The sequence below is a fragment of the Vanacampus margaritifer genome, chromosome 17 (genome assembly GCF_051991255.1).
Source record: "Vanacampus margaritifer isolate UIUO_Vmar chromosome 17, RoL_Vmar_1.0, whole genome shotgun sequence".
Lineage (NCBI taxonomy): Eukaryota > Metazoa > Chordata > Actinopteri > Syngnathiformes > Syngnathidae > Vanacampus > Vanacampus margaritifer.
The window spans coordinates 5,546,421-5,560,648 of record NC_135448.1 but is presented as its reverse complement, the minus strand read 5'-3'; the positions used below and the strand labels follow the sequence as shown (position 1 = coordinate 5,560,648).

The 14,228-nt window shown below is 39.6% G+C and overlaps 2 protein-coding genes across 6 annotated transcripts; both read left to right on the top strand.

Moving 5' to 3' along the window:
• LOC144037444 (uncharacterized) lies at positions 1-9,602 on the top strand. Its single transcript, XM_077548946.1, has 3 exons — positions 1-257; positions 3,010-3,312; positions 7,299-9,602. Exons 1-3 carry the CDS (start codon positions 86-88, stop codon positions 8,057-8,059), a joined length of 1,236 nt encoding a protein of 411 aa, XP_077405072.1. The 5' UTR covers positions 1-85; the 3' UTR covers positions 8,060-9,602.
• A 481-nt stretch (positions 9,603-10,083) lies between these two features.
• On the top strand, positions 10,084-13,784 carry pex11b (peroxisomal biogenesis factor 11 beta). Of its 5 annotated transcripts, none has more exons than XM_077548952.1 (4): positions 10,084-10,166; positions 11,780-11,895; positions 12,106-12,307; positions 12,375-13,784. In XM_077548952.1, the coding sequence occupies exons 2-4, from the start codon at positions 11,877-11,879 to the stop codon at positions 12,787-12,789; spliced, it is 636 nt and encodes a 211-aa protein (XP_077405078.1). In that variant the 5' UTR covers positions 10,084-10,166; positions 11,780-11,876; the 3' UTR covers positions 12,790-13,784. The 5 variants fall into 5 exon arrangements, with proteins under 5 accessions (XP_077405078.1, XP_077405076.1, XP_077405077.1 ...); XM_077548950.1 differs by having other exon boundaries at positions 10,113-10,229; XM_077548951.1 differs by lacking the exon at positions 10,084-10,166 and adding an exon at positions 10,806-10,929.
• Positions 13,785-14,228: the final 444 nt, after the last annotated feature.

Sequence of the window (14,228 nt, the reverse complement as noted above, 5' to 3'; positions counted from 1 at the left end):
ACAACCTCCGGATGTTAGCACCGTCTTAGGTCAAGCGCGAGGTTCAGCTTGTGTTCATGTGTCAGCGTTCACCTATAACATCAAAATGTTGAAAGATTTGGTAAGGGAGCGACTGCTTGCAGCCGCCGACGAAATCTTCGGAATGTTTGAAACGGCGATAGCGTCGTACGAGGAGCAACTTTGTCGAGCGAGAGCGGAGACCGAGCGACAACGAGTGGAAGCTGTTTGCAAGACTCAAGTTGTCACACGCATACAGGGTCTGTTCACCAAACTTCCACTTATTTACGAATAAATGTATATACATATAAAAAATATATATATATCTATATATATACATTAATGGAATGTATGCACACAGCACTTCGGAGCTATTGACCTTTTGCACCTGACATCACAGCCCTCATGGGAACGCCCCCTACGGGACGCTGTGGACGGCAAAAGCGCCACTTGCCTGTACCATTGAATCTCGTACAGTGTAAATTCCTTTATCTAATCGATTATCTTATAAAATGGTCATATCTTGCTGTGCAGTCGGTTGTACATACAGACAAAGGAGTAAATCAAATGTTGCATTTTATCGCATACTTTACTAATGAAGACAAAAGACGTCGATTGATAGCAGCAATCAAGAGAAAGGACTGGCAGCCCACAAAGTATTCACGGATTTGCAGCGATCATTTTTTGCGAGGTTAGTAGATAATGTTAGTAGATACATGTCGTATTAGTAGATACATGTTCATACATTTTACTAGTAAACGTACACTCTAACAAAGATTGTAACAGAGGTGTCCAATTGCGTGTTTCAAATCACATTAACAAGCCAGATCGTTAGCGTCCACTCCAACTGCACGAACAAACAGCTTAGTTTTAAAATTTACTTTCTTTAAAACTATTAAGTGCATTTGACTATTTTGATTCCTCTTTGTGCTTGGAGTTTTTCCACTCTGGAGCCAGAGTCATATTCATGAAATTACTACATAGTTTGCCACTACGATAGTCATTGTTCCATGCTATTAAACATAGTAACATAACATCATCACAGCATTTCAATATATAACGGACTATGTAAAAATAAGTAAATTAGCATGGTAAACAAGTTTTACCTTTGCATTACGAGGTATATTGTCCCCCAGTGTGAGCGTACCATCTCGTCCCAGAGACCAAGCCAGCGACAAGCTTTTGAATCAGCCCCGATGTAAGGAGAACAGACGACATTGACTACATAATGATATAGGTCGTGCGCTGTGAATTCCGGCAAAGTCGGCGATTTGATTAACTTGGTAAAAACAGAAGGCAACAGAAAGTAAGGGGCTGTTTTCAAACTAGCGATCTCCAACTTAAGTAAATACCGCACTCTATGAGTCTTGACTAAATGTGCAACTTCGACTGACAGGCGACCTTCGGTTGAAGTAATAGATTCCATGGCTCTATGGGCAACAATAACTTTTAATTTGTTAAATAGCAGTCACTAAGTCGCTCCGGGTCACGTCCACTTGCTTTCAACAATCATTTCCTTCTGCCGTCTGTCAAAGGGCAGTCACGTGATCACGTGACGTTGGTGCAAATGGTCAATACCGTCTCTACAGCCCAAAATATGTCCACTCTATCACATCTAACAGCCAATATTTTGCTAATGACACTTCCGAAATTATGTCACAAGTCTTATGTTGCATTTGAGGCGGGTTTGAAGTCGGATTTATCCCACTTGGAGTGTCCCAGTTCTGCCCTCAAGGCGTTTGAGGCAAATGTAAACAACAAAGATGGCTGATTCCAATAAATTGTTTGTTGTTCCTGTTAACACAGTCATTCCAAATCTCTTTGTGTCACGTGAGCATATGTCTTGTTTTTACATTTGCCTCGCTTTAAGGTTGGCACTGACACAGTGACACAATACGAGTGGGATCAGTCCGATTTACCACTTCCCACGAATGCAGCCTTTTTCCTCGGGAAAACGATACTCTGCTCATTGAAAAAAATTGGACTTTTTGATCGTTGTAATTTGATTTGTTAGGATCATTTTGATTAGAAAACGTGATAAAATTTTGTTTGACTACTATAACAACATGCCTGGTTTGTATGCCAGTCACAGGAAAAAGCAATACAGTATGCTGTGGAAATTAAGAGTTGCATTGTGGAATTTTAAGTATTTTGAAGCAGCTGTAATACCTCGTCTGCTGTATAACTGTTTTTATAGACCAGGGGTGGGCTAACTCGGTCCTCGAGGGCCGTAGTCCTGCAGGTTTTGGAGATTTGCCTCTTACAACACAAGCTGATTCCAATCAGCAGGATCGTTATCAAGATTATGCAGAGCTTGCTGATGAGCTGATCCTATATGAGCTGTGTTGGAGAAGGGAAACCTGCAAAACCTGCAGGACTACGGCCCTCGAGGACTGCGTTTGCCCACCCCTCTTATAGACCATGGTGACTTCTCTCTTAAATCAGAGCGGTCATCACTCACGTATTGAGCGTGAGTTAGGGCTGGGTGATATGGCCCAGAATTCATATCACGATATCAATTGCATTCCTTAACAACAACATATCACAATAAAAAAATTAAGGTAAATGTATTTTTAATGAATGATAATTTCATTAAAAAATAATAATAAATGGGTTTATTATATACTCTATTACAGAAGCTAAGTTCATCATATAAATGGTGATAAAAACACAATTAGGATTTAGTGCAAACATAGATTGTAATTGCACAAGATTGTCTGACTTGCATAACACTTGACCAGCTTGAAATTTGTGCAGACACAGTTTGACTTGTTTGTTGGGACATTAACTTGGGACTTACTTGAAATTTTCAGGTTAAGATTTGAGCTTTATATGGGACTTGCACAAATTTAACTTAGTTCCACCTCTGGACTGCTAGTTTGGCGAGTCTAATCCAGTTGAAAGTGACAGTATTTCTCTTTGAAAAACATCATTTTGAGCAGTCTGACTTCATACCACATATCATATTTAGCCTATGTGAGTTGAAATATTTGTTTTGCTCACATCCTTTAGATGTCCAGAGGCTCATTGCTCATCAGGCTCATCAGCCTCAGCTGCATGAGCATCCACAGCGCCCCCTAAAGGAAGAGGAGGAGGCCAGTGCGATTATGTTGCCACTGGCTGGCGAATCGGCGGTGCAGGAGTGTAAAGAGGAACCCAGTGGAGATCAGCGTGGAGAACCAGTGCCAGAAGACCTCCAAGCTCCACCGGCACAAAGTGACGACAAAGAAGAAATCGAGCTTTTGAGGAGCAACGAAGACCGTGAAGGTGACGGCAGACCATCAAAATGCTCCAAAAAGAAGACATCTCAAAAAGGCAAGAAATGGCCGGCATTTGAAGACAAAAAACAATACAGACGCTCAATTTGTGGTTGAAAAAAAAAAATCTGCGCAAAATGAGAATAGAACAAGAAACGTGAAGTTCTTTCAATTTCTGGTGCTCTTGTTTTAATGCATTAAACAGATGTTCTCTTATAGGCAAGGAAAGGCAGTTATTTTTATATTGCACATTTTATCCATAAGTTAACTCGATGTGCTTCACATAATTAACAGTGAAACATTTAAAAGCATTTAGAAACTAAATGATTTAAGACATTTAACTCTTTGACTGCCAGACGTTTTCAGAAAAGGGATGCCGCCAGTGCCAGCCGATTTAAGCATTTTGACTGATCTTTCAAGGTCCACAGAAAATGTTGTGTTTGGACTATGGAAACACACATACTACCAAATGAAAGATTGAACTCTCATCTTTCATCAGAAAAAATAAATAAAGTTTGTTTCTACCTTATTCCGTTTTTCAGTAATCAACATTAGAAAATGGTTAGTTTCACCAAAATGCTCTGTTTTGAAACAAAAAACGGAGAAAACAAGCTTTTTGTGAAACGATGTTATTTCATGCACTCTAGTGAATTGTACATTTCTTTTTGTCCATGAATGATGCCACAAACACCTAAATAGTGCTTTACTTCTGTAATACACTACCACCAACAATGAAAAAGTGTTTTTAGATTGCAAAATACGTTTATTTCCATTCAACAGTGTAACAATTTGACAAAACAATTTCGCAAACTATTTACAAATGTGTGCAACTGTGGTACTATTTACAATTATGTGGATGTCTCAAATACAGTTTTTCTTTTTGTAACGCTCCCCTGCGTGCAAGGAGACGGAGCAGGATTTGCACAACAAATTAGTTTCACTGCGATTGCCCCTTTCGCGTGCAGACGTTACACTTTCTTGACGGCCTTTTTTTCCGGGGAATAGCAAGTAGCAGACTGTACCCACTCCTCCGATGAATATGCATTGGACTCAGGGCACTCTTCGTTGTCCGATTGAACGTCCGCCTGAGCGTGCTCGGTTGTGCTCCGCGTTTTCCGGTGTTAGCATCGCTAGCCGGTGAGGCTTTATGACGTGGTCATAGCCGCCGCGTCAACGCTTCCAACTTCGGCGTCAACGCTTCCAACTTCGGCGTCAACCTCGGAGCCACCATCATCATCATCGTCGTCATCACTGTGCTCTTTAGCATTGGTCGATGAGCTGCTTGCAACCGGTCGCCATTGTTCGCTTCCTCAGCCATCTAGCTCCGCCTCACGTCTTCTACTGCCGCGTCAACGCTTCCAAACTCGGAGTCACCATTATTATCATCGATGATGATCATCGTCGTCATCAATGTGCTCTTTAGCATTGGTCGATGCTTTTCGTCTTTGAAAAAAATGCTCAAGCGTGAGCTGCTTGCAACCGGTCACCATTTTCGCTTCCCATCCCAGCCATTGTCCCCTCTAGCTCCGCCTCACGTCTTCTACTGACGCCTACCCAATCTTGTCAAAAGAGTCATCGCTGCCATCTAGGGGCCAAAAATAGTCATTAGGCTAACTAGATCTGCTTGAAACTTTCACCACAGCTGGCCAAGGCTTTCCTCCACCCGTTTCCCCCCACAAAAAAAAATTGGAGAACGTCCTTGGCGGCCCTCCGTAGGTTTTTACTAAACGTCATTTAACGTTTTTGGCAGTAAAAGAGTTAAAAGCAAATTAAAGAAATTAAACCTAACTTACTAAATGACTAAAAGAACAACACGACTTTGGAAGATTTTTTTTTCAAAAAGTATGAGGAGAAAAGCATAGTTTTTAACTTGCTGCTTCCCCATGTAAGCTTCATCCGAGTAAGAACGTGTCTGAGTGAACAAGGTCCAAGTCCTCTCCGTCAGTTTATGTGGCTCGTCAATGCATGTGGGAATTCCTTGATTTTTTGTTTGAAATTATGTGCATTGTCCTCCCATAATAGAGTTAATAATAATAGTAATAATGTATGCCGTTAGGACGGACTAGTAAATGTAACGGTACTGAGGGAAGTTGTAATTCCTGCAGTTACCGCTACATGTTCGACTTTGCTTGGTTTTAGGAGCAAACAAACGACCAAAATCCTCAAATTCTCATAATCTGAAGTTGCTACAATTTCGAATTTCAGAGATCTTTGAATTAGTGAAATAATTGATAATCCACTCAAACACACAGATGATTCAGACTGGATCGGATTTATAGAGCACACATTTATTTACCAATCTCACAACACACAGTATCAAAACTCAACCTAACCTAACTATCCTATCAGACGATTGAACGGAAATAAAATGAGGCTAATAAACTGAAAAGAAAGCAGGCAACCCAGCAAAACTAAGATAAAAAGGTGATTTGAAATTAAAACGGAAAACGAAAAGGAGATCAAGGTTCAGAGGTGGCCGCTGAAGAGTGTTTGTGGAGGCGGCCTGAACTATTTTGGGTGGCGTAATTTCAGTAACGTGATGGTAAGGAAGAGAGCAGGAAAAGAGAGAGCGAGACCTGTTCTGTCCTTTTAAACGGGTGAAAACAAGATGGCGATATGCAAAGCAGCCATGTGAGCGTGGAAGCAAGCTCTGCCTTCCGGGTGAGACAGCAATTTTTAAGTACAAAGTACTTTAAGTCATCTGAAAATCTTATATACATTTTTTCCTGTTAACACTTGTAGCCTGAATGTAATTTGTTTGCAAGTGTCATAATTAGAGATTGTTAAGATTTTATCTACTACTCTTAACGATACTGTTTATCAATCCAGTGTCTTAACGGTATTTTTATCTCTTTTTTTTTATAAAGAAAAACTAACTTAAAAAAAATTATTAGCATGTCTTGCAACTGCAACAACACTAATGTAAAATAAATAAAAACAAAGGTTTACAGAAAAATAGATGTCTTGAACAAATTATGATGCTAAAGATATGAATGATTGAATGCAAAAGGAAACAGTTTTGTAAAGCAACAAGACCAGTGCATAAGTTGGGCAAAAGCAGTTAACAATTCTTCTGGAGGAAGATCAGCATGGTTGCCGTTAGGGATGGGTACCTTTCACATTTGAACCGGTGGTTCTGTTCCAATTCTTGGTTCTCTCTCTCTCTCTCTCTCTCTCTCTCTCTCTTCTCTCTCTCTCTCTCTCTCTCTCTCTCTCTCTCTCTCTCTCTCTCTCTCTCTCTCTCTCTCTCTCTCTCTCTCTCTCTCTCTCTCTCTCTCTCTCTAACAATTACTTTGCAAAATATCAAACTTGACAATTAAAACAAATTGATTTAAAACAAATGAGCCAGATATGCTGGAGTAAAAATAAAGTTGTAACATTTTACAATTACTGAAATATAAATAATACACATAAATTAATATTACAAAAAAAGAAAGTGTAAAGCAAAGTCCTGTACAATGAACAACACAAGGAGCAAAGTTAAACACGAAATATATAAATGATCATCGTTCAGCTGACCTCTGGTCTAGTTTTAATGAAGCTAAATTTTGTGGATCAATTTTAATATACAGGTCAATGGAGCTACGAGCCACATGTTAGAGTTGTGTGTGTTTGGGTGTGGTTTGCCAATGCTCAATCGGCCTTTCTTGGTCTCAGTGTCAAAGAGCTCGCAGCTTGTACTGCCGCCATGTCAGAGTCTGGCCAGAAGTCCCCATTTTGTTGTTTTCAATTGAATAGTTTGATGAACCATCGCCAAATATTCCCTAAGATACTGAAGTTGGGGTGATGCTGAGCTAAAGCGCTAAACTTCCCTGCCTTACTCCATTCACTTCCATCTAGTATGTGTTTCACAAATGTTTGGAATGATGTCTTTTTGTTTGTTTAAAATGGTCCCACATTCTGAATTGTGTGCTTGGGCTGTCCACCAATATGTCCACTCTGAAAGATTACTACGCCATCACACAATAATGATGTTTTTTGTTGGAAACTATTTTTGAATGTATGGCAGTATGTATCGTAACAAAATTGACTTACGTCCTGCAGGCATCCATCCACTGGTTGGTCGTCAAGAACTTCCCGCTGAGCCGCAGGGGAAAAGCCCCATTTTGGGGCAAAAGGATCCACAGCCCTTCCACGTTAAAGAAGACGCTGCAGCTCCACAGTTCCGCCATGTTGAAGAGGAAGATGCTCAAGTGGACACATTTCCACTGACTGGTGTTTCTGTGGAGAGTGAAGACTACCAAGACAAACCACTTGAGTGGTCACAGCTTCATCGTGACAGCCCAAGTGGAGACCACTGTGGAGGACCACCACCAGTCGGCCTCTTAGCTCCACTGTCTGACAGTGATGGCATGGAAGTACATTTGAGGAGCGACACAGACTGTGAAGGTGACAACGAGCAATTGAAATGCTCTGAAAAAGTGAAAATTGGCAACAAGAAAATGACACAAATGCGGAAAAAGGGTTTCCCCTGCTCAGTGTGTGGTAAAAGTTTGGCAAACAAGTCAGTATTGCATCGACATATGAGAACGCACACAGGAGAGAAACCCTTTAGTTGCTCAGTTTGTGGCCAGAAATTCTCTGAAAAGCAAGTTATGGTCAAGCACATAAGAACACACACAGGAGAGAAACCCTTTAGTTGCTTAGTTTGTGGTAGGAAATTCTCTCAAAAGCAAAATATGGTCATACATATGGGAACACACACAAAAGAGAAACGCTTCATTTGCTCAGTTTGTGGTAAGAAATTTTCTCAAAAGCAATATATGATCAGGCACATGAGAACACACACGAGAGAAACTCTTTAGTTGCTCAGTTTGTGGTAGGAAATTCTCTTTGGTCACAAGAGTGTTAATGTCATTAATGAAAACTAAACAAAAATATTTTCGTCAACACATTTTTCACTGGACAAAAACCAGACTAGACTAAAAGCCTCATTGATAAACAATAACTGGGACTAAATCAATATGCATTTTCAACGACTAATAAAGACGAAAAGACAATTTACTCCACTTAATAAAAACTGGACTAAAATCTTCGATCATTTTAGTTCATGAACAAAGACAAGACAAAATTCCTGTTTCTGCTAATCACCGTGTCACTGTGACACTCTTGTATGACACATTCACATTTGAAGGGGGAAAAAAACAGTAAATTATAATTATAACCGGGGGTGTTAGGCGATTAAAATTCTTAATCGTAATTATTCGCTTGACTTCAATAGGTAACTCACAATTAATTTCAAATAAATGTACAATAACACTTTTTTCCAAGTTTTCATACTTACGTTAGCATAAAAGTGTGGGGGGGGAAATGTTAGACTAATAGAAATATGGCTGCATCTTTTAGTCATTGATACAGTAATTTCATACTAATTCATAAAATTGAGTTAAAATTAAAAAGATGTACTGTACTGTAAAAACGAGTGAGATATTATTTGTGTTGAGGTCATTTTTCTGCCACTAGATGGCATAGTTGCATCTATAAGACTTTAGTGACAGCTCAGTGCATTTTCCTTTTGATGTTAGGAGCTATTTAATCATTAACATTAAGTAAGTTGTGAAATTCTGCACATTTTTAAAACTGTAAAATACAGCTTGACCCTAGTCTCCACAAATATATGCATTATTATTAAATTTAGTTCTGCTAAATTTTAACACGGGCGTGTCTGCTGTTTGACGATGTATCTGACCTGGGCGCGTTTCCTCTGCAACTCCAGAGAATAATCGTTATCAAAGTATATGTGCCTCTCGTCCATCCTCACTGTATGAAATTTCCAGGCTTGCTGTAAAATCTATTCCATCACTGTATAGGCAGCGAGTTTAACCCCATTAAAGGTTGATTTTCCCTAGGTTTCGGCATTAGTGCCCTATGTACCCGGTCAATCTTAAGTGTGAAGCCAACCCCCCAAAAAATCTTGACAATAATATGTTATATGCAGCCCCACTTGTCTAAATATGGTATTCTGGTTAATATTGCGTTGGTGTAATATGAGTTAAGCAGCGAGTGTTTTTTTTTTTTTTTTTTTAATCACTGCAAAATCTTACTGTGATTGCCCATTAGTGAAAAGGCATTTTACTAAAGCCTACCACCAAAACAGTCGAAATGTTTATGATGTGTGACTGCTGTTGTTCATCCAATCATGAAGCCAGTCCAGAATCGTCATTGAGGCTAATTTTTTTTCAGGTCCAAAACATGTCATGTCCCCATTTGGAAACAACACTGCACACACAATGATTGATCCATGTGTTGGTTTGATTGTGTTACACTAGCATCTGTCTTCACTATATGTAGTACTCTATGTATCAGTATGAAATAAGTTGTAATAAAAACACCAATATTCCAACACAATTATAGTTTTTATTTTAATATGCAGGTATGAATAATTGCCGTATGTATTGTGGCTTCACACACATCCCCTATGTGTAGTGGAGGCACGCTACATTCCTCTTCACAAGCTAGTGACTGGCACTAAAATGGCCACCCATCTGGACACTACATCTCCCAGGATGCCTCACAACACCAACAGGTGTAGTCACTTTGACCCCTTGATTAAAGCGGGCCTGACTGATTGCAATGAGGAGAGAACAAAGGAGCAAAGGAAGACTGAGGTAGGGGTGGAGAAGGACTGGAGGCACTCAAATAAATCCACCCAACGTGGAGAAAAGTTGTTTCTTTTTCATAACAGACTACCTTATTTTGGAATATTGTTTTGTTAGGATGAGTTGACACTTTGTGATGATCAGTTGTTGTTTTTTTATGGTTCGCTGGAGAAAATAAATATTGATCATTGGTACACTCCCCCTGTCCTAACGTATCTCTCTTACTCACTCTCTAGAGAGAGTGAGATGCATTTCATGAGAAGGTGTGTCCTAACTTCGAGGACCCAACCTTGTGAATTTGGACACGAGCAAAGTAATGAATGAGAAAAAGATTTAACCAATGGTTGCAGCAAGATCTGTCATTGAGCGGCTGAGGGTATTTCGAGACTTATTTATACTGCATCCTGTATGTCTTTGAAAAAGAAATTTGCACAAAAAATATCAGTTATTATTTAACTTTTTGTGGCATCCATTATATTAGAAAATCTGTGGTTATCAATTCCTGTAAAAATGGGGTATTGATTTTTTGTAAAGAGGACGAAGAAATAGGTTTTTTTAAATGGTAAATTTGCGAATTATATTAGCAAAGTTCTACATACATAAATGTAAATTTGGAACTTTGAAAATTTGGAAGACTTTGAGTTATATTTGCAATCAGTCAATGCCTGCCAAACTAAAAAGGTTGAGAGGACTTTGAATGCAAGATTTAAGTTATAGCCAATGGATGAAAATTTACATTTTAATTTCATTAATATATTTTTGTTTTGTTTTATGAGTGTAGTATCCCCCTGGCATTTTAACGTTTGTTTGTTTGTTCTGTGTTTTTGTTGTGTTTTTTAGTGTGCGTTTGTTTTTGTTGCAATAGTTTGATCGCTTTGATGATGTTTGTTGTTAGTTTGCAACAGTTGTTCAATAAAGCATTTAAAAAAAAAAGAAAGTAACGAATGAGAGAGGCGGAGCGAGGTGACTGTGGCAAGATGGCCGCTAGTGCGGGGACGTTCGATTCCATTGGCCAGCAGCGCTGACGAGACATCTACTCTACTTATTTTATATCTATGCTAAAGTACGAGGCAATGGTAAATGACAGGTTTGTCGTAAGGGTGGACGTTCGGACACAGCCCCGGTGGTTCGTGCACTTTAATGCACTTTCCTCGTATTTTACACTACATGTGTAAACTTAAATATTTCAAGTTTCAACATTATCGGATATTCGCTGTTGAAAACCACTAACACAGATTACTGGCGTTTAGCTGCTAAAACTAACAAACTAGCAACAGATCAGCGGGCCGGGAAGCTGTTTCGATACGACAGAATGGAGTCCTGGGTTCGGTTTAATTCGCAGAGCCAAGCCAAGGAGAGGCTAATACGGTAACGTTACGCCACAATGTGTTCTCTGCACGCATATGTTTAATAAAGTGAATTTGCAACTTTTTAAGCAATGCTACGGAACTGGTCAGGCACTTGAACTCCACTACTGGTGGACAATGATTTGCAAGGGTAGGATGTTCCATTTTTACGCCAATGTTTATAAACTGTTACAAATAAAAAGTTAAATTCTGCAATAGAATCCCTGCGAATCTCATGAAATAAATGGCCCTGTCATAGGACGTCTGTTGCCGCAATGTAACATGAATGTAAGGTGTACGTAAGTCGGAACGCGTCGCAGGCGGTCTAACTAACGCAGTAGTAAAGTCATAATTAGTAAAAAATAAAATAAAAATACATTTAAACACTCTAATTCCAACAAAGAAACCTTCACCCACTCCTATGGATAATTTAAGTTCCATAAATGCATGTTTTTTTTGGAAATTGCAGGGGTAACCAAGAAAACTGGAACCCCCATACAGAGAACCAAGATCCTCTCAACTGTATGACAGAGTAAAAAAACACATTATATATATACTGTATTTCTTTTGTGCTTTACAGGGCTGCTCAATATGCCTGCACACTGCTGGGCTACACATTGCACAAAGGTGGCGCAGGGGCACAACTTCGCAGAACTGTTAGTCAGTTGGAAGCACACATGAGCCTGACAAGAAAGTGTAAGTAAAATATAGTCGAATCCCTCAATTTGATAGGAAAAAAAAAACTTTACTGGTTGAGTCTTTCACATACCACTAGAGGGAGCCCGCTAACCATCACACGTCCAGAATCATGTCTGGCTTGTTTGAGCTTCAAGTGCAACTTCATAGGTGTAGTTTTCCAAGTCATGCAAGATGGTGAATACTAAATACGTTGTGTTTGTGTCTCAGTGTTGCGTCTGGGAAACTCGGTTGAGGCCGTGGAGGCGGCAAAGAGGGCTATTCATCTGTCTGACAGCATACTGAGGCTCTGCCTGACCACCAGCCACCTCAACAGAGCAATGTACTTTGCCTGTGACAACGTCCTCTGGGCGAGCAAGACGGGTCTCATAACCAATGTAGACCAACAGAAATGGAGCCAGAGATCTTTTAAGTGAGTCGACATTGACTGTGTCAATTGTCCCCATCATGTGTGTGTTTATTTATACTGTGTGTTTTAGGTACTACCTATTTGCTTTGATCCTCAACCTGACTCGAGATGTGTACGAGCTGCACCTCCTTATGGAACGAGAAGGCCGCCACAGGGCGGCCAAATCCCCCCCCTCATGTGAGCCCGGCCCCACCTTGATTGCCCCCGACCTGTCCTCGCCGTCATCCCCGGCCATCGCTGCTTCAGCCGTCCTGCCCTACCTGTCAGAGTGGCTGCACGGGCGGCTCTACCTGTTGGCGACAGTGCTACACAACAACCCGCCACTGCTGCTGGATCTGCTGAAGAACGCTTGCGACATCTTTATCCCGCTGGACCGACTGGCCATTTACCCCACTGGGACGGGCTTTGTCGGTGCCTGTGGGCTGGCCTCATCTTTGCTATCAATTCTTACTATTGTCCACCCTTGGCTTAAACTTAAGCCATGAAGCTATGGACAGTGAGGAGGAACAGGATCTCAGGTTTTGGCGACTGACTTTTTTTTTGGTCAGTGGAGCGTCGTGCATATGCTACTTGGGCTTTTAGTATGGATTTACCTAACTTAATACATCAAAATGCCACCACTATCAGAATTTAGTTATTCATCATCAAAATCTGGAGCCATTTAGAATATTCATCAAATTTGACAAAAACATTTTCAATACATCATACTCTTGTGTGCAGTTCCCTACAGATGTGTTTTGCTTGTTAATATTTGTATTTTCATCCATGTGTGGTTCATGTTTAGTGTGCATGGAGGTTAAGAGCTCCAATTGCAAGTCAGGTTTCAGCCAGTGCATATTTGGCAGTTACAAAATTTAATTGAAAATGTTTTTTTATATATACAATGGCGTATTAGGGCCACGTATGTATGTATGTATGTATATATATATATATATATATATATATATTTTTTTTTTAGAGGGCGGGGGCAATATTCCGAGAAAAAAACTTGCAATTTTGCCACTTTATAAAGTAGAGAGAAAAAAACTTGTAAATTTGCCACTTTATAAAGTGGCAAATTTGCGATTAAAAAAAAATCACAAATTTTCGACTTTAAATAAGGAGATAGTAATTGCTTCAGCAGACATTAAGCATGAATGCATTCGCTCTTTGAAGTGTTGGGTACAGCGACAAAGATGCCTCGCTTTGCGAAGGTCCACACACTGAAGATCAAGCATTTAAGTTAATTTGTTAAAATAAATATTTACTTGTACATTTGTTTGCAGAATTATTATTTATACATTCATACATTTTGATATTTTTTTGTATAAGTAGCTAAGTTGTCGAATCTGCTGCTCTGTCATTCACTTGCATTTACATTAAGTATGCTAGCTTCTGATTAGTTAGTGTTAGTCAGCTGACAGGAAATCAGGAAGTGTTGCTCTAGCTGCCGTGTATGACGACCAAAGTATTAAGAATGAATCAAAGTATTAAGAATGAATGTCTCCAGTCTACCTTTTCATTTTATAAACTGTCCCATTAACCACCAACGAATCCTCACATTAGACTCACACTATAGCTACGCGACGTGTATTTCTCGTAAATTTCAGACCTCCCCCCGCAAATCTGCCACTTTCTCTCGGAATATTGCCCCAACCGTCTAAAAAAAATATATTTATACGTGGCCCTAATTTGTAAGTCGCAGACATCAGAAATGCTTTAATTTTGCATAACATATTTAGCCTTGGTGGCACTATTCCACCATTACTGGAATATACTGAGAATGTATTAATATTCAGTTACTCTTCAACATGACCCTTTTGCACATTAGCTTTTATGTCCATTTGAGGCCTGTATTACATATCATTATTCAATTTGTGAAACAGTTTCTCACCTGACAGACTGATCAACTCAATTCTATTTACAAAAGGAAAAGTATTTACAT